The 21,718-nt window shown below is 32.6% G+C and overlaps 1 protein-coding gene across 1 annotated transcript in view; it reads left to right on the top strand.

Moving 5' to 3' along the window:
• LOC126889845 (E3 ubiquitin-protein ligase Ubr3) overlaps nt 1-21,718 on the top strand; it is a 171,462-nt gene that overhangs the window by 117,017 nt on the left and 32,727 nt on the right. The window contains exons 18-22 of the mRNA XM_050658529.1: nt 5,828-6,133; nt 11,910-12,077; nt 17,446-17,591; nt 17,849-18,014; nt 18,068-18,308. Of these exons, the coding sequence (XP_050514486.1) occupies nt 5,828-6,133; nt 11,910-12,077; nt 17,446-17,591; nt 17,849-18,014; nt 18,068-18,308 (1,027 nt within the window). The remainder of the gene's footprint in view (nt 1-5,827; nt 6,134-11,909; nt 12,078-17,445; nt 17,592-17,848; nt 18,015-18,067; nt 18,309-21,718) is intronic.

Raw genomic sequence — 21,718 nt, 5'->3', positions numbered from 1 at the left:
AATCTTAATCCTCTTTACCCACATGTCCTGCCTAATGGTCTCCCCCAGGCATTTTTGGGTCTTCCTCTCCTACTCCTTTCAGGAATCTGCACTTCAGCAATTCTTCATATTGGGTGATTAACGTCTCGACGTTGAACATGACCAAATCATCTTAACCTATGCCCTCTCATTTTGGCATTAATTGGTGCCACACCTAGACTTCCCCTAATATACTTTACTTTACTTTACTCCTCTTGATTCCATTTGGAACATAGGGCCTCTAAAAAATGTAGAGGTTTCTTTAGCAATATTATTTTTTATGTGGTGAGGTCGCTAACCTCACGCACAACCCTCCTCCTTTCTCATCCTGGGCTTGGGACCAGGCAATGGATACTCGATTTTAATTTTATCCATTTTTTTTCACTGCCCAACATTCAGTTCCGTACATCTTAGCCGGTCTTATGGCTGTTTATAAAAGTTTCCCTTCAGCTTCATTGAAATTTTTCTGTCACACAACAAACCACTCTCTTCCTTCTACTTCATCCATCCACCCCTGATTCTACTGCATGCATCTCCATATATTTCTCCATTACTCTGTAATACCGATCCTAGGTACTTAAAACTTCTGCTTTTCACAATCCTAAGATATCATTTTGTTTGTAGTAACTCCATCTTTAAATGAACATTCCAAATACTTCGTTTTTGTCCTACTAAGTTTTCTTTTCTCCCAGAGCTTGTCTCCACTGTTCCAGTTTTTGTTATTTTTCTACTAACACTACATCATCAGCATGCATTAAGCATCATGGAATGTTACGCTGTAGTTTCGCTGCTATCTGGTCTAAGATTAATAAGAATAAATAGGACTAAGCACTAAGCACCGATCCTTGGTACAATCTTACTTCCACATGAAATTTATCAGTCTCTCCCATACCTGTCCTAACACTAGTCGTTACTCCCTCATACATACCTCTCACAATCTTTACATACTCACCAGGGACTCCTTTCTCTTTGTGTGTTCACCTCAGAATCTCTCGAGGAACTCTATCGTAGGCTTTGTCAAGATCATTAAATACCATATGAGCGTTTGTTTCTTTATTCCTGTATTTTTCCATCAATTGCCTTATAATGAAGATTGCATCTGTTGTTGATCTGCCCTGAATAAAACCAAATTGATTACGGATATTTCGGTTTCTTCACGTATCCGTCTATCAATTACTCTCTCAAATGTACTGAAGCTATTTCCTTGTGGCATTTTTATAATTACGTATTTTTTATGGGAAATAAGCCATATGGTTACCCATACTGAAAGAGGAAGTCAATAGAAAGAAAATACCACGATTAGTAAGTTAATAACATATCGAGTTAGTACAAATTTTATATTTTAGTATTACTTATTGTATATCTATGTAATATTAATATTATTTATAATTTAAACATATTAAAGTCAGAATTTGGTATTAGTTTTTTGAAGGTAGATTAAATGTAAGACCAAATACTTACGATGTCGGGATAGTATCACGAGGTTTTTTCCTGGTTTTCCCTCGTGATTTACTATGGAATCTCTAACGCGAGAATTTTACTGTCATCGTTGCATTTGGTTGTCTTTTTAAAGACAGGTCACATGCTATGATTTTTTTGCGACGGATATTCTTGAGTTGGGATTGATTTCATGTAATCGAATGAACTATCTTTTAGTAAAGTCGTCCCAGGAACGCAACTCATAAATATTGGCGATATCATTTTAAAATCTTCTACTTTAAAATGTATAATATACGTCTGAATTGCCAATATAAATGAGTCAGATTAAATAAATTATTCGACGAATTTTTTTACTTAGCAACAACATGTTTGTTTATTTTAATAGTATTTTGTATTTTGACAACGAAACCCGATTTGGGCTTCGAAACGTTAATAAATTCATTTTTTAGTAAAATTGTGGCTTATTTCCCATAAAAAATACGTAATTACTCTCTCAAATTTTCATGGTGTGACTAAATAGTTATACAGCCCTGTAGTAAGTCCATTGTTGTATATCTCCCTTGTTTTTGTAAGCAGGTACTAATATACTGCTTCTCCATTCGTCTGGCATTTATACAACTTCCATAATTTTAAAACGTTTTTATATACTTGGCTTGGTTGTTGTCACGGTCTCCGCAAATTTTGTAATCCATTTTAAACAGAGTTCTAGGCTACCTAGGCACCTGAAATTTTCAGAATAGCTCAGAACTTGCTAACAATGCATTACTTAACTGCTATTATATCGATAAATCTTCTTCTCCGTGTGACTAGGATTACTCCTGTTTGTCTACCTCTTAAGTCGCGTTTACACGATGGCAATTGGCGAGACAATTGTCAGAAGACAACTGACTGGCTTGAAATTATTGTCTTCGTGTAAACACTTCAGGCGAATTGCCTTGCCAACTGCCCTCACAATTGGCCAAAAATTCAGTTGTCTCCGGGAGTAGACTGAGGACAATGAGCTGCGCCCAGTGAGCCCCCCACCACTCGAAATCTCAATTGTCGCGACAATGGCACCTACGTACGCCGTTGCTCCCGCCTGGCGGCGCTAGTGTAGTTGGAGGTCAAAGTTTTGACTATTCGTGAAGTTTGTATATGGTGTTTTTGATTACGATTTAATAAATAATAAATTATGGCCGAAATATACGGATCTTGGAGACTGTTTGTGCGTTGAAAAACGAATTGAGAAGGGATCCGAGAGTTACTGGAAAAAGGAAACACTTATCGAATGATAAACTATATTAATCATCGTCTCAATGTTTTATTTCTACAGCTCAGAGGGTATTTATTTGGTATTGATTAAGTCCCCACACGAGTCTGACAACTGTGTATAATATGATATGTGCGATCTGCCTTACTTTTTTTATCAATTTAAAATTCACAATTAAGTGCGCTCAGCATTAATTTTTGTGTTTATCTTATTTAAAAATGTGATATTTTCAAAATATGGCTGCCATGACAGTTGCGCATTTGGTTTAAATTTGGTTTAAGCATGGGGTGAGCGCAGTTGATTCTGCAATGTTGTCTTATTTAAAAAAAATTATAATTCTTTATGGAAATATAGAATGTGTTAATTTAATTAAGTATAATTATTTGGGTGTTTGTCTATGTGAAAGGCGACCTTAAATTTAAGGTGAAATTAGAAAAAATTAGTGTTAGGTTTGATCAGGTTATGTTTTAGTCACTAAAGAATATTTGAATGGTACTAGGTCATTTTAATTTTCAGTTATTAACTTATTTATATTATTTTCGATTAGGTTAGGTTTGCTCAGGTTATGTTTTAGTCATTTTAAAGCATATTTTAAAGATAATATATCACTAAAATGTTCAGTTATTAACTTTTTTATATTATTTTCGATGACGCTAGGTTTGATTTGGTCAGGTTATGTTTTAGTCACTAAAAATATTGAGAACTTGAGAAATATTTAAAATTAGTATTTCACATTTTTCTATATTATTACTTCAAATATAAATTTTTTACATGTTCACTCCATAAAAAGCGGTTGTAGATATGGCAACAGTGTGAATGTATATAAAATTGCATATCTTAATCCGTGCGTTTATAATAAAATTTTGATCTGAATTTTATAGTGAAGTATTCTATTTTTACAGTCGAATCTGGGGGCAATACTTAATCTGTTTCAACAAAATGTTTATTGCAGATACGTGCATTTATTCTCGGCACATATTTATCCCTTCTTATTGCTACAATCCACTTTTTTCTCATCAGAATATCTTTGAGACACCTGTGCCCTGATGTTCTCGATGAGCACAAATGCACAGCACAACATTGAGGGATTTTATTTTCTCAAGTTTAATTCACACAACGAAACAAATATGCAATATTTACTTGGAAATAGATTGATTTGAAATATTGACGTAAGTTGACATGACCTCCAACTTCACGAGCGCCACCTACATTGAGCTTTCCAGATTAGCTGCCATTGGCGCCGTGTGAACGGTGTAGGCCAGTAGTGCTGTCTTGTTTTTTGCCAGTTCCCTCTAGATGACGAGCAGTCGGCCATGTTTTAGCTGTCTACTGCCATGGCAATAGTTGGCCCCGTGTAAACATCTTCTCTTTCAACTGGACTGGCCTCCGACAATCCGCAACCACGTGATAACAATTGTCTCGCCAATTGCCATCGTGTAAACTCGACTTTATTCTGTTTCAGTCGACTCTACATTGTCTTTCCACCTTTCCGGCGGCCTTCCAACGGGTCTTCTGCAATACGGCTTGTTGTTTTTACAGATGTTCGCTAATCTATATGGTTCCATTCGGTTTACATATTCGTTCCAGTTTTTCATTGTGGATAAATCGATTTTTTTAATTTCAAACTATTTTAAAAATGTGACTAATGCAATGACATTTGGATTCCATTTTAAAGTACGTTAAAAAATCGATAATTACAAATTTATGTGGCTCAGTGGTAGAGCATTAGACTGCAGATCGAGAGGCCAAGAGTTCGAAACCCGGCTGTTGCGTATCTTTTTTTAATTTTTTAAATAAATAATTAAAAGTTATACTTAAAGTTCATATTTTATAACTTAATTATTATATATAAATATTTTATATACCATTTTAAATATTTTCTTTGGTTTATATGAGTTTAAATCGGCTCGAGAAAATATGCCTCTAAAATAGTCGATTACAAAATTCTTTTATGGCAGAAATTGAAACAACAAAATAGTTTATAATTTTATATTTGGTCCTATAAATAATGAAAACGTTTTATTATAAAAAGTTCTTTTTTATAAAAGTGTAATTATTTTTTAATAAACCTGTTAGCCAACTTGCTCCTGTCTCTCCTAATGCTCTCCACACTTCCCCAGGAATATCATCTAATCCAACTGCTTTTTCTTTCTTTATTTTTTGAAGCGCTTGAGCCACTTCCTCGTTTGTTATTTTGGTGATCATTGCTGTAATTGTCTCCATTAATTCCACAGGTTTTCTATCAAATTCTTCATTTAATAAACTGTCAAAGTACTGTCTCCATCTCTTTTTGACAAGAATGATAAAAAATTCTTTTTAAGATAATTAAATATGATTAAGATTCAAATAATAGGTCTGGATCCCGCGTATGAAAAAAAAGTTGATTAATAGCAAGCTGAAAATTTGTTAATAGCTTAAGGGTGTCTAGTCGGACAAACTTTGATATATGGAAACACTGGAACAGGGGAAGTTTTAATTGTGGAACAAGTTAAAAATTTGGAACGGTCAGACCACGAAAACGGCACATGTATTTTATCCAACAGAACAGACTTAAACTCTCCGAACAGAGATTAAACACTCTCATGCAAAAATCAGACTGCTATTTATCACCAAATGGGCGTTTTAATGAGTGGAACATGTAGAATATGTCAAATGACAGGAATTATGACAGGTGATAAATAGCAGTCTGATTTTTGCATGAGAGTTTAATCTCTGTTCGGGGAGTTTAAGTCTGTTCTGACGGACAAAATAAATGTGTCGTTTCGTGGTCTGACCGTTCCAAATTTTTAACGTGTTCCACAATTAACATTGCCCCTGTTCCAGTGTTCCCATATATCAAAGTTTATCCAACTAGACACCCTTAAGCTATAAACAAATTTTCAGTTTGCTATTAATCAACGTTTTTTCATACGCGGGATCCAGATCTATAAGGCATAAATGTGCAGTTTTTAATTTTTGGTAAAAACGGTAGTTTTCACCTCTTGAAAACAAAAAAACCATACATTATAACTTTTGAATAGGACTTGCAAAATTTCATCAAAATCGGTGCGGTTCTTTAGAATTTTAAAGTTTTACAATATTTTACCTTGAAAAAATAAACTAATATGATTATTATTGTAGGAGACTCGGCTGAAACTTTGGCCATCCAAAGAAGAACGCGAAGAGGCAAAGAAACAAAGAGAGAACCGCGAAAGAGAAGAACGTCGAAGGCGTGCGAAAGAACGCCAACAGAAACTGATGCAGGAATTCGCCAATAAGCAAAAGCAGTTCATGGAAAAAGCTATGGAGTGTGACGATGCTGCTGAAGAAGAAGAGGAGGAGGAGGAGGAAGAGGTAGCGAAGCAGCAGGAGTATGATTGTGTGATTTGTAATCAAAGTTCTCCAAGTACTGAAGAACAACCGATGGGTCTAGTAGTTTTAATTCAGGTTTGTATTGAATAACTTTTCTATTAGGGACCATGTACAGCTGCGGCCATTGAATAGTTTACACACTTACATATCTAGTAGCCGATTTTTTGCATTTTTACCTCATTTAAACGCACATTTTATGTCTTCTTCTTCTTTCTAGCATGATCGATCATGCTAGTAGGCTACTGCCTGTTCATTGCCAACAAGTCTTTCCCGGACGATGAGGTCCAGCATTCTCACCATCGTTTTGGTGGTGTACCGGTCTTTTACCTACCGGGTTATTCGTTTTTGCGCTTTTAACGAGTCTGCTGTCCTCCATTCTCTTTATATGTTTGTTCCAATATCTTTGTCTTTGTCCGACCCATCTTCCTATGTCCTGTATTCCATAGTTTTGTCTGATGTCTTCACTTCTTTGTTTTGCCTTCTATACTTCTTAGTGTTCTCATTCCAACTGTTCTCATCATTTGTAACGTTCTATTTGTGTCTAGTCTTGTTTCTGCCGCATATGTTATAAGAAGCGTTTAAATGTCTGCCCTGATGGGGACAGGCAACTCAAACCTTCTTTGCGAACGGCAGCTTAGGTTTTGTTCGGTGGCGGGTCGTGGAATCGTTTTAAGGGATGGGAGTCGTTAATGGAAGACTAACTACCATTACCAAATAAGCAAATGATACTTACACAGACTTGAGGACTTTCCTACTATTTAAAATATGACGCCGTTTGGAATAGATCCTCAGATTCACTACTGGGTATTTACTGGACACATTACGGTACTTACGGATACCAAATGGGGAGACATTCATCTGAGATTCCTTTTTTGGCTCAAACTGGGCTACTCTAACATCTTTCTTTGGCTTCTATGCCATTTTCCTTTTCTTTTACTCTAAAACTCAATTTCAGTTGCATTAGAAATCTAGTTAATAATTTTCCAAAAGGGTTGGAAATAAAAATAGGTACATTTTCAAAATATTTACTGAAACTTCAAAACTCTATTTTTATTATAAAAAAATATTCTCAAGCAGGAAATTACATACTTTACTACAGGAATGACAAATCAAAACAACTACAAACTTTATATGATTTTTACAAATACAAAAAATTTTCAACTTTGTTTGGCAGTGTATTTTAAAATTAAATTTGACCTACTTATTTCAACATCATTCAGCTGTCAAATGTCACTGCCATTTTATTTAATTTCCAAAAAACTTTACTCATGTTGAAAGCAAAATCTATTAAAATATTTAAAATTTTTACCAACTGCAAGTTTTAATATCCACTTGGAATTTAATTAAAAACAAAATCGTACTATACCTTATTAAAACACTTGTCACACTTAAACAAAGCAAACACTTTCATGTGCAATCAACAGGTGGGCGTGGCTTCTTATGACGAAAACGGGCTCAAGACAATGGCGACAGCACAAAATCGAAGAACAAATATCTCATCGGAGACATCGGGAACTTAACGGGGACTTCAATACGGGGACTTCAATGGGGACTTCAAAAAAAGAAACAGAAACCACACACTACCATACCGGCTTACAACTGCGCAACACATCGTGGGTATCCATTTCATTCACTTTCAGATCCAAAAAAAGGGAAGTTGATTCTTCTAACCAACACAAAATCACAATTTGAAACATTGAAAACCATTATCAAAACCAAGAACTACGATCTACCGGTAATAACAGATCCAATCAAACGATTACTCATCCATATCTCGGAACACAATCTGTTCGGAGTTCACATCGTGATGGTCAATTTGGAACTACTCTCCTCGGCGCGGTACCTAACCTTCACCGAAAATTCTTCTGCGAACTTGCTGCGTACTTACAAGCAAACTTCGTCCTTAACGCTGCAACTGTACCTATAAGAGTCATTAGAATTACTGTGAAGTTAATCAATTTAACAATTACAAAAGACTGATATGTGTTGTAATAGGTACTAGACCAGGGCCCATCTGTAAAAATATTAGTACATTTGGACGTTGAGAGGTGACTTAAATTTTTTTGCAGAAATTGCTTGAAAATTACTCAAATAATAATATTTGAGTTATCCTCCCTCTCAAAAAGGTCCGGAACATTGTTTAAATATTCAAAATGTCAAAAAATGAAGGAAAAATTCGACTTTTTTCTTCGTTTTTTGATTATAACTTTAAAAGTATTCATTTTCGAGAAAAGTTGTACTAACATAAAAGTTGCGTAATTAAATTTCCTACAATATAGAATTGGTTAAGAATTTATAAAATAGTCACCCTTGTTGCAAAATAGCAATAATTGCGAAAAAAACATACAAAAACAAGTATTCGCATTATACGTTTTTCAACCATTTATGCTAAACTTAGGAGCTTCATATTTCACCTAGAAAAACTTTATGATACAGTAAAAGAATATTGTAAATTTCATTAAGATCGGTTCAATAGATTTTACAAAATAAATTTTGCAATCCAGCTTTCGCAAAAAAAATTCATTTTTTCAAAATGTTACAGGACTAAAAATAAAGCAGATAGCAAGTTGATTTTTTTTTTTGCGTATAGAGGTGTACTGTACGTTTCATTTACAATTTGTAAAATTCAAATCGATTAACTACCACGGCGTCAGGATTTTTTTTAAATAAACATTAATTATTGGTGCTACGCGCAGGACAGCGGATAGTTTGGTCTGATTGGGCATTCTAGTGACCTTTGATAATTATTGATTCATTTAAATTTTTATTACATTTCGATATAAATAAATAAATTTGTTTATTGCAAAATAAAACACATACTCTATCCTTTGAAATAACACTTTTTTTAGCAAAAACTTTCTTTGTTCATATATTTTAACTTAGAGAATAAAATTGTATTATTTTTAAACATAAATATGCAATTGTTTAAACAATATTTCACAAACAACAATAAAATTAGTTTGATTTTTGTGGAATTAAAATATTAAAATACAACGAAATATAGAGTAAGAAAATAATATATTAGATAAAGATTGGAAGAAATTTTGGTGGAAATCAACTTGCGTGAATTGAACACCGCTGTCCTGCGCGTAGCACCAAAAATTAAAGTTTATTTAAAAAATTTCCTGACGCCGTGGTAATTAATCGATTTTAATTTTGCAAATTGCAAATAAAAGGTACAGTTCACTTCTATAAGCAAAAAATAATTCAACTTGCTATCTGCTTTATTTTCAGTCTTCCAACATATTAAAAAAATGAATTTTTTTTGAGAAAGCTGGATTGCAAAATTTATTTTGCAAAATCTGTTAAACCGATCTTAATGAAATTTACAGTGTTGTTTAACTATGTTATAAAGTTTTTCTGGGTAAAATATGAAGGTCCCAAGTATATGGGACCGTGCAAGTTCGGCAAAGCGACCTCTATTTCTACGCTCTGTACTTTTATTCGCACTTTTAATTATATTGGCCAATTATATTAGTCCTGGTTGCTGGATAATTGTCAAGGCCATAGTCCAAAAAAATAATAAGAAGAAAAAATACGATGCAGGTTATGTTATGCAAACGTAAACAATTGTATGTAGTAAATAAAATTAGTTATTAAAATGCAGTACTGCAAGCAAAATACAATTAATTAAATTTACCTTTATATAATAATTGCATATCATATGTCATATCAATATTGTGGAGCAATATATAATTTTTCTGCTTCAATGACAGAAGGTATGAAATATACGTCAATTTGACAATTTCAATTGACAATATGAATTATTTAAGATAGTTGCAATATTTCTCCGCGACTCGCGCACGGTCGTTTCTCGTTTCCCTTCCAATTACTTGCACACCGCGAATAGCATAAATGGTTGAAAAACGTAAAATGCGAGTACAGTGGAACCCCGATAAGTCGGCCCCCGATAACCCGGAAGTCCGGCTAACCCGGACCGATTTTCATCAGACAAAAATTTAACAAATAAACAATTTAACAATTTTATCAAATAAAAATGTATGTAGGTCAAATAATATTTGAGAGATAATGTGTATTTGTGTAATTTGAACACATATAAGTATGTACAACAGTAAAAATGATTCATGCACACGGCGGCAGGCAGAGCGACCGTCTCAGCTTATCGGAAAGAACAGGCACCTGTCTGTATTCCTTTTCCGTTATTTATGTCAAACTGTCTTAGCATTGTTTAAAATAGACGTGACTATTTAAAAATTCTTTTTTAAAACAATGGCCTTAGTCTGTTCTTAAATAACAACATTGTTTTAATCACTTCCGTTCTGTAATCGTGCTTCAGATTGTGTTTGCCTGATTTTTGTCTACGTAATGGTAACAAAACTGTAATGTTAACAAAACGTAAAAATGTTGTGACAATGGAAAAGAAACTACAAACATTAGGTAGGATTGATAAAGGCGAATCTTTAAAATAAATTTATTGCAGCATCATAATATGATATTATGATACCATAGGTCTGGATCCCGCGTATGAAAAAAAAGTTGATTAATAGCAAGCTAAAAATTTGTTAATAGTTTAAGGGTGTCTAGTCGGATAAACTTTGATATATGAGAACACTGGAACAGGGGCAGTTTTAATTGTGGAACAGGTAAAAAATCTGGAACGGTCAGAACACGAAAATGGCACATTTGTTTTGTCCGACAGAACAGACATAAACTCTACGAACAGAGATTAAACTCTCATGCAAAAATCAGACTGCTATTTATCACCTGTCATAATTCCTGTCATTTGACATATTCTACATGTTCCACTCATTAAAACGCCAATTTGGTGATAAATAGCAGTCTGATTTTTGCATGAGAGTTTAATCTCTGTTCGGAGAGTTTAAGTCTGTTCTGTCGGACAAAATACATGTGCCGTTTTCGTGGTCTGACCGTTCCAAATTTTTAGCCTGTTCCACAGTTAAAACTTCCCCTGTTCCAGTGTTCCCATATATTAATGTTTGTCCGACTAGACACCCTTAAGCTAATAACAAATTTTCAGCTTGCTATTTATCAACTTTTTTTTCGTACGCGGGATCCAGACCTACCATATTATGGTGTCGGTACATCTCTACAGTATGACTGAGTTTTTTACCAAGAAATGAACAAAACTCTACACTCTATACAACTATACGTAATTTAGATGTGTACTGTGCATATGTGTTTCATGTTTTTGTAATTATAATGGAGGTTATTTATTAATTTTTACTATATTCTCCGGCTAACCCGGATTTTCGATAACCCGGATCGGCCGCGGTCCCGATTAATCCGGGTTATCGAGGTTCCACTGTACTTGTTTTTGTATGGTTTTTTTCGCAATTATTGCTATTTTGCAACTAGAGTGACTATTTTTTAAATTATTAACCAATTTTATATTGTTGGAAATTTAATTACGCAACTTTTATGTCAGTACAACTTTTCTCAGAAATGAATAGTTTTAAAGTTATAATCAAAAAACCAATACAAAAATCGAATTTTTCCTTCATATTTTGACATTTTGATTATTTAAACAATGTTCCGGACCATTTTGAGTGGGAGGATAACTCAAATATTATTATTTGAGATATTTTCAAGCAATTTCTGCAACAAAATTTGAGTCACCTCTCAACGTCCATCTCAAAACAGATGCGCCCTGGACTTATGACAAATGAATGAGTTGCTGACGGGTTACAAATCCGTCTTCAGAGCTATGGCCAAATTATAAAAAATGTCACTACAAAACAGGGATCATCTTATCCAAAAAGAGGAACAATTTTTTTTCACCTTTCGAATTAGTCATTAAAAAGACAACGCAAAAAACACATTAAATTCAGATAAATATATTATAGAAAATTTCATTGTTTACTATTTACAGGCTACTAGCATCATCGGTCATATGCGAAGGCACGATCAACCAGAAAGGTCAGTGCTGCCAACCTGCGAAGAGGAACAATCGTCGTTTTTCTATAAAGACGATAGGGGCACGTCACTCGGAGCAGAATATGATAGGAGAATTGATGAACTTGATAGGCATTTTGATCCAGTAAGTATTAGTGGTAATTAGTTGATTTAGTACGCCAATGATTTAGATTTTAATTTCTTCCTTCTTCAGCTTTTGTTTTTTTTTTGTCATATTTCGAGGGTTTAGTATCAAACAACGTTAACTACAAAAACATAAAGTGGCAGAAAATGCGAAAAACTGTTTTGAAACGTAATTTCGGCCAACAAATTTGTGATTACGGAGGCAAAATACATGACAATAGAAATCTGTAAATTTATATAGTATTATTATGGTTTCTTTGACATATGGTAAAAATTATTACAGGTTATTGTTATTCTACAGAGAAAAAAATAGAATTTTTTTCTAATAATGACCTGATAACGCTTTTTGATATTACCGATATATATTTTTTGTAACCGTTAACGTCGCACCTGATAATAATAGTTTTACTACAGGGTTAGCACTGCTGGGTGAAAATATAAAAATGTAATTTCCCTAAAATGTTGAAAAATTTCACTGATATTTCCCCTTTTTTTTTCAGGATATCCTTTAACTTAAATTCGCTGATATTTTCAAAATTTTCAGGATATCCAATGCAGCACTAACCCTGTATTATAAAAAATGTTATAAGTGTATTTAAATAAAAAAATTTATTTTTCTAATAACATACAAATATTAAACTTATGAAATGTCTAAATGCTTATAGACCTGGATCCCGCGTAAGAAAAAAAAGTTGATTAATAGCAAGCTGGAAATTTGTTAATAGCTTAACGGTGTCTAGTCGGACAAACTTTGATGCACGGGAACACTGAAACAGGGGAAGTTTTAACGGTGGAGCATGATAAACGTGTCGTCCTGACAAGTTTATTATGGTGAAAATTAGCAAGTTGTTTTTAAGTTTATTCAATAGCCAACGTTATATAATATATGAAAAAATGTTTGTCCGACAAAAATGTTGGGCATTTTAACGAGTCCGACACGTAGAACATGTCACATCACAGGAACTATGTTGGTGATGAATAGCAGTCTGATTTTTGCATGAGAGTTTAATGAAAGGTTAAAAAAGCAATTGGAAGTTCTGTCGGACAAAATGAATGGGAAATTTTCCTAGTCGGACATTCTAAACATGTAAGATATAGACAAACATGTTGGTGATAAATAACAAGCTAATTTTGATTTGTTTATGTACAAATTATATTTTGTAACGCAAAAAGTTTTATGTCGGACAAAAAGTTTGGGCAAATCGAAGGAAATAAATAAAAAACATTTTTTCAGAATGACTTAGTCACATATTGATAAAGCTATTTTAGTTGTATATTATTATTTATATTCACATATTTGCATGTGCATATATATACATGCACACTCCAAAAACAGTGAGGTAAGTATCAATGCATGTATATATTGCAAAACAATTATTTTTTTGGGTGGAGTTTGTTCTAGATATTCTCAAAACGACAATAAAAAATGTCAAAGAAGATGTGAAAGAAATCTCTTAGGGTTTTCTAATTAGGTGCATCAGAAAGTACGGAAAATTTCCTATAAAAAACGTTGTATACATTTTTTTCCATACTTAAATCTTAACCCTGTAAACGACATTGAAAAATGTGAAGAGTCTAAAACTTCGGTGCTTATAAGAATATACGTAAATATGACACATTATGCTTAGAAGTATGTATTAGAAGGCTGCATTTGTCAGTGTGACACTTTGTGCTATACAAAGTAGTATTTGAAAGTACATGGTCTCTGAGTTTCTGTTTGCCACGTGTGTTGGAAATTAAAATTTATATTAACTATGGAGTGTTTTTTTGTCTATTTTTGAGTGTCAACAGTTTAAATTTTAAGTCGCCAAATCAAAAGTGAAACCATTCAACGGAACATTTTTGAGTAATTTTCGAACATTTTACAAAGTTAGTAAAATACTTGGTCATCAATTAAATGAGGTTCAGTTGCCAGATAATTATTGTGAAAGTTCTATTGAATATCATTCTTCGTGCTATAATGCTTTGCTTGATTGAAAAAGGGTACCTAAATAAATTATTACTAAAATTGTATAACGTAATTTTTCTCAACTTTCTACAAATGAAATAATGTAATTAATATGTCACAGGGCAAGAAATAATTTGCTGCCAAAATAAATCGATTAGTTTAAATTTGAAGTTACGATTGCAATTTATTATGAATTATTGTCAAAAGTGACAGTTTTTTTAAATGGAAATGTATTCATAGACATAAGGGTAGACAGGGAATACAGTGCAAAAAGTCGATAGGTGGTCTATCTATCTCTTTTAACCAAGCGATCCCGCGCATGTGGCAGACAAAGATAGCTAGACCACCCAATCCATAATATAATTTGCCTGATCTACTATAAATGTATTACAGTGAGGTATCTAAATGATGTTGAGATAAATCGAAAGATATCGATTGTAATTGATTGCAGGTGCTTTTGACATAGAGTAATCACCCCTTATTAAAATTTCAAAAATTATTTTTTTAAATTGTCCGACTACAAAATCTACCCCTTATTTTTTTCCGACAAGAGTCATTCTTGCTAAGGAATAATTTACTTTATTAAATTTCGTCTTTGTCGGAAAGCTATTTATCACCAGCATTTTTGTCTATATCTTACCTGTTTAGAATGTCCGACTACGAAAACTTCCCATTAATTTTGTCGGACAGAACTTCCAATTGCTTTTTTAACCTTTCATTAAACTCTCATGCAAAAATCAGACTGCTATTCATCACCAACATAATTCCTGTGATGTGACATGTTCTACGTGTCGGACTCGTTAAAATGCCCAACATTTTTGTCGGACAAACATTTTCGCATATATTACATAACGTTGGCTATCGAATAAACTTAAAAACAACTTGCTATTTTTCACCATCATAAACTTGTCAGGACGACACGTTTATCATGCTCCACAATTAAAACTTCCCCTGTTCCAGTGTTCCCGTGCATCAAAGTTTGTCCGACTAGACACCGTTAAGCTATTAACAAATTTTCAGCTTGCTATTAATCAACTTTTCTTTCTTACGCGGGATCCAGGTCTATTATTGGGACCGTGCAAGTTCGGCAAAGCGACCTCTATTTCTACGCTCTGTACTTTTATTCGCACTTTTAATTATATTGGCCAATTATATTAGTCCTGGTTGCTGGATAATTGTCAAGACCATAGTCCAAAAAAATAATAAGAAGAAAAAAATAAGATGCAGGTTATGTTTAGCAAACGTAAACAATTGTATGTAGTAAATAAAATCCGTTATTAAAATGCAGTACTGCAAGCAAAATACAATTAATTAAATTTACCTTTATATAATAATTGCATATCATATCAATATTGTGGAGCAATATATAATTTTTCTGAGTCAGTGACAGAAGGTATGAAATATACGTCAATTTGACAATTTCAATTGACAATATGAATTATTTAAGATAGTTGCAATATTTCTCCGCGACTCGCGCACGGTCGTTTCTCGTTTCCCTTTCCAAGTACTTGCACACCGCGAATAGGTACTATCTTTAAAAGTATTCATCTTCTGAAACATTTTCATTATGATCATCACCCCTTCCTTGAAGATTCTAGTAAAAGAAGTGATATTGGTCCTTAATTTTTGCTCACAGAGTTCTACTAAACCTCTTAACTTTTTATTATTAATCGTTAACGGTTTGTCAAATTCTTTTCTTGGCAGAAGTTTGCTAATTGAAAATGTTCGAAGTTGCCTTCTCTGTATTTTTAATTTCGTAAAGTTGTCTGATTTCAAATTATATTTGAAATAACTGTGTGCAGTGTCTTCTTTTATAATATTTATATTGTAGCCAAACTATGTTCAACCATTTGACAACATTTCCTTCAATGTCAGTTTTTTTTATTTTTAATCATTTGAATTTGAAGTTCTTTAAAATTTAAAATGTCTTCCTGATCTATTTCAACTACTTCCTGTTTTGATTTCTTTAAAGCCATTTTAATCACTGTACATATACCATCCCGATGGATCATAAATTTCCAAGCCTTTATTCGCGTTTTCGATGTGGGCATGGACCATATCACGTTCCATTTGGGAATATCCGGGCTCAAATTTTGGTCGATTTACTGGTCGATTTTTGAAATATTTAGTGTTTCAACAGCAAACAGAAACATTTTGGCCCGAACAACTTTCAGACATAAAAGCGAAGTCTTTCCCAGTAACTTCAGTTTTCATTGTATTTGTAAGGCAAGAGGCTACCTCAGAAGATCCACGACCCGCTAGTGCTTCGTGTCATACAAAGTTTTGTGCTACGACTGGACATTTTTCTGTTAAACACTGACAAAACCAAAATATTAAATAATTACGACAAATATATACGTAACCGGCAATGAGAAAATAACATATATGTTTTCTTTTAACTTCGGCAAAACTAAAAAATGTAATGAGTAATCAGATTATTGTACTTATTCATGTAATCATGTAATGAGTAATCAGATGGTAGAGTCGAACAGTATCGAAAATAAACAAATGTATTTAGCTATCCAGTATCAAAATGACGTTTTTCAAACAAATACGAATTATAATAATAACGCTGTCTACAATTACAGCTTAAAATATTAGTGTCAATAAACGTTAACAGTCGATAACTGTTTTTGATGTATCACGAAATTCACTGTGAAATAACGTTATCACCTCTTAGATGTTTTTGATATGAACAATTTTTTCACAATCTGTAGTTAACGTTTAATGTATTTTGTAATCTGCTGCAGATAGAGATACAGGTTTTTGTTAGTAAATGAAGTCGAAAACGGTGAACTCGATTATAGATATATCTCAATTTCACAAAAAATGTAGATAACGTTGTTTGACACTAAACCCTCGATTTGTCACACTAATGATCTGATATAAACACATAGAGAACATGAAATTAAAGGATTCGCTTGTGAATATCAGTCTCTCAAAATTTATCGATTGATATTATTGAAAATTATCAACAATATGATGAAGATCATTTGATTTTTCAACAGGACGATGCTCCTATGTATTATGGTTTATTTGTTTGTCAATATTTAGACGAAAATTTCCAACGGCATTCGATTTAAAGGAGATGCAGCATCGAATGGGCTCATCGCTCACCAGATTTGTCTCTACTGGATTTTTTTGTGGTGACACCTACAAATCTATAAATCTAGAACACCACCCGGATGTTTAGAGGATTTACGTCAACGAATGCCTCCGAAAATCCTTCGAAATATGGAAGAAATTTTCGAATAAAGCTTTATCACTGTATGCACGCCGGAGGTATCAGTTTCACCATTTGGTCAACTAAGAATAATATAATATTTTGTAACAAAAGACCCCATTTTCGTTTATTTAAAATAGATTTTACAAAATATAAATACACGTATGCATTGTAAATAAACGATCACATTTTTTTTAGCAATCATGGTTTCTCTCTGTAAATCAAGGATGGGATGGTGGTGTACATGTTCAGACTTGTGGACATCATCTTCATCTGGATTGTTTAAATTCGTACTTATCATCGTTACGAACGCAACAAAGACAACTTACTCTGTCTCCAGAAAAGTGAGTATATTATTAAAACAACAGATTTATCATCCATTTGGGCATCCATTATCTTCTCTACTTATTGTAAATATTGGTGTCCTTCAAATAAAAATTGTATCTGTTCACAATATTTTACTTCTAATTTTACTTATATGTGGATAGACACTTGCTAAACGGCGTAGTCAAAAAATATAACTTAATTTTATTTTGAGTCGATTTTTTTGCACGCAAGTGTAGATAAATTGAAGAATTTGATAAAATTTGTTCGTTTTTAGGGGGGAGTATTTATGTCCTTTGTGTAGACAATTAGCCAACTCGTTTTTACCACTATCCTCACAATTAGGTGATAAAACTCAAATGGTGCGCTCAAGACCAAAAGGAAACATGTCTCACATTTTAGAAGAACTTAATAACCTTTTAATAGAAAATGATAGAAAACCAGTAAGTACTACATTGATTTTTCTACGTAAATTTTTTTAAATAAATATTTTTAGAATACAATGAAGATGGCGGAAGCGATAGGAAAAGTTATGGAAGATATGTCGAACAGCACCCAATTGAAGGCTAGGTTTAAATTTAAAAACGAGAAACCCATAATTCATAATCTTCAGAGTTTGCTTCTATTTGTTACCTCGATAGCGCGAACGAATCTAGAAGTAGAATTGATTCAGAGGGGAGGATCGCTCGTCCAGTTTTCAAGCGGTTCCACTCTTCTACCCAAAAGAGATTGTATAGGTATGTTAACATTTTAACTTAAAGGTTTGTTCCAACAAGCAAGAAGTCCCAGTCGCAGTAGCCAAGGATCCCAGACCTATTTTCACCATATACAACTAACATGCTAATTTTTCGTGAGTAACTTAATTTTGACGAGACACCCGACTTTTTTCCTTATAAAAATTTCCGTATTTGGTAGATAACAAAGATAGCAGGGATAGTCCAATCGGGATAGACGAATAACAGGCCTAACCTTGCATGCCGAGCTGACCCAAATTTTATTTTTCTAATCTTTAGGAAGCACAGTGGTGAATTTCGCCGAAAACCTGGCCAAAATGCAAAAATTTAAGTTTATATACTCCGAGAAATTTTATATGAATCTTGCTCTGTAGGTTTCGGAGGATCATAAACGGCCGTTGAGGGTAGTAGACCAGTAAGGATCTGTGAAAAAACGTCTATTTTTGGATGTGAAAGGTGGCATTCGGATTTTTCCAGATAAAGTTAGGTGACACCTTCAGTAATAATAATTGACTTATGCTCCTTCTCAAATATGCCCGGAACTTAATAAAAAAATTAAAATATTTAAAAATTTCGAAAAACATCGATTTTTTTCTGCTTTCTTTGCTTATAACTTTAAAACGATTCGTTTTGGAACAAAGTCGTACAGAAATAAAATAAAGATAATTGAATTTTGTATGATATACGACTGGTCAAAAATGTCTTAACGTATTACATTTTCTACAATATAGCAATAAATACAAAATAAGGAGCAAAATACGCCTGTTGTTATTCAATGTTTCTTAACCCCTTTGGTGGCACTTAGAACCTTAGTCATTCGCTTAGGAAATTCTTCGTAATATACTTAAACCGTGTACCAAATTTCATTAAAATCGACTTAATAGATTTTGCATAATAAATTTGCAATCTAAATGTTTTTAAAAAAGTTCAATTTTTTTAAAATCTTTCTGAACAAAAAGTAGACCATTTAGAAGTTGTCTAATTTTTTTACATATAAAGAGGTGCTCTACCTATCTAATACACTTTACAGAATTAAAATCGGATTATTTAAGGGGCCTCAGCAATGTTTTAAACTTATAAACAATGTTTTGGCTTACAAACAAATGGTTTAATAATAATTTTTTTTTTATTTTTTAATCAAAAGAATTTTTGAAAGTTCCACTCCGTTTATCTGGAAAACTATGCATCCTACGAAAAAACTTGTAAGAACATTTTTTGCTTAGAATTACCCAAGAAATACAAAAAAAAAAATGTTTTATTTTGCGAGAAATTTGGTGTACAGTTTTAGCACATTACAAAAATTTTCTAAGCGAATCAGGAAGGTTCCAAGTGTGACCTAAGTGATGGAAAATCATTGAATAAGGACAGGCCTGTTTTGCCCCCTTATTTCATATTTATTGCTATTTTGCAGCAAGGGTGATAAATTAAGACATTTTTAACCAATCGCATCTGATAGAAAATTTAATTATCTTTATTTTATTCCTATACGACTTTGTTCCAAAATGAATCGTTTCAAAGTTATAAGCAAAAAAAGTAGAAAAAAAAACGAAATTTTTTGAAATTTTTAAATATTTTATTTTTTTTATTAATGTTCCGGGCATATTTGAGAAGGAGCATAAATCAATTATTATTAACGAAGTTATCACCTAACTTCATCCGCAAAAATCTGAATGCCACCTCTCACATCCACCTAAAAACAGATCCTTACTGGTCTATAGAACAATACAAGCATATCACATATTTATATTAGTGTAAAGTTGGGATTGAACAAAAGCGGACCGAATAAAATTAAAGTGTGTTATACAATTGAGGCATTGTTAGGTTTTCGTTTAAAACTATAGACGTGTATTATTTTGTTATTTTATAGTGAATGCTATTTCTTGAGGTAAGTGGAGTATTTCAATATACTTTTTAGATTATTTTTCCTAACATAAACTTTATTTACAACATATTTACAAAATGATGGCAAGAATCTTCAATCGTTTTCGGTTTACCAAGTTTTAAAATTGGAAAAGTAAAAAAGTCAGCTTTGGCCAGCAAAGATTTTTGGCTTAATAAATAATTCAATATGTATATAAATATTCCTCAAGAAATCATCTGCAACAAGTTACAAACTTAGCGGAATTCTTCATTTTAAAAAACTGTAACATGCTGGAGAATTTCTATATTAAGATACTTTACTGTTATATGGTCAGTTAATAAAGTAAGAACAAAATATGAAGCAGCTGATCCAGTAAATTTACAGTTTTTTTTACACAAAAACCGCAGTTTTTTGTTATTTTTTTGCTTTCTTCTTCTTTTTTTTTTAATCTTTAAGTAATTTTACCTTTATGTATAGGTCTATCTTTTTGCTTTCTTATTTTTATATATTTTAATAATTTTGGTCGTGTGAGTCAAAAAGTTTTGCCTTTTTTTTAAATAAAATTCATAAACAATACTTTATATTAAGAAGCCAAAAATAGGTAGGTCTTAATACATCTTAATTGTTTTGTAAATGAATCCGATTCATTATAATTATTACTTACCAATGTGTGGCTTCTTAACACAAAGTTCCGTTTATGCATTTCATTTTTAAAAAATTAAAATTTTTGACTCACTCTACCAAAATTATTAAAAAATATAAAAGTAAGGAAGCAAAAACATAGGATTATACATAAGAGTAAAAGGACTTAAAGATTAAGAAAAAGAAGAAGAAAGCAAAAAATAACAATAAAACGGCGGCTCTTGTGTAAAAAAACTGTAAATTTACTGGATCAGATGCTTCATATTTTGTTCTTACTTTATTAACTGACCATATAACAGCAAAGTCTTTTTATGTACAAATTCAACAGCATGTTATATTTTTTTAAAATGAAAAATTCCGCTAAGGCTGCTTTTGGCTGCAGATGATTTTTTGAGGAATATTTATATACATTTTGAACTATTTATTAAGCAAAATATCTTTGCTGGGCAAAGTAGACTTTTTTACTTTTCCCTTTTTAAAACTTGGAAAACTTAAAACGTTTGAAAATTCTTTCCAATTTGCAAACATATTGTAAATAAAGTCTATTTTACGAAAAAAAAAGTCTAAAAAGTATATTAAAATACTCCACTTACCTCCAGACATAGCATCCACTATAAACTAACAAAATAATACACGTCTATAGTTCTAAATGAAAACCAAACAATGCCCCAATATTATTGTATAACACACTTAATTTTTATTTGGTCCGGTGTCGTTCAATCACAACTTTACACTAATATAAATATATGATCTCATAGCCGCCCATGCCCACGGGAATGGCCACGGCCCCCTAGCTTTTCCGTTGCTTTAAACTATAATATATTGTCATTCAAAGTATACAAAATGTAATGTGTAACATATTCACGTCTTGCCCCTCCCCTAAAAAATTTTTAGATGGGCGCCCATGCAT

The sequence above is a fragment of the Diabrotica virgifera genome, chromosome 8 (assembly GCF_917563875.1).
Source record: "Diabrotica virgifera virgifera chromosome 8, PGI_DIABVI_V3a".
Lineage (NCBI taxonomy): Eukaryota > Metazoa > Arthropoda > Insecta > Coleoptera > Chrysomelidae > Diabrotica > Diabrotica virgifera.
This window is presented reverse-complemented; position numbering and strand designations above follow the sequence as displayed.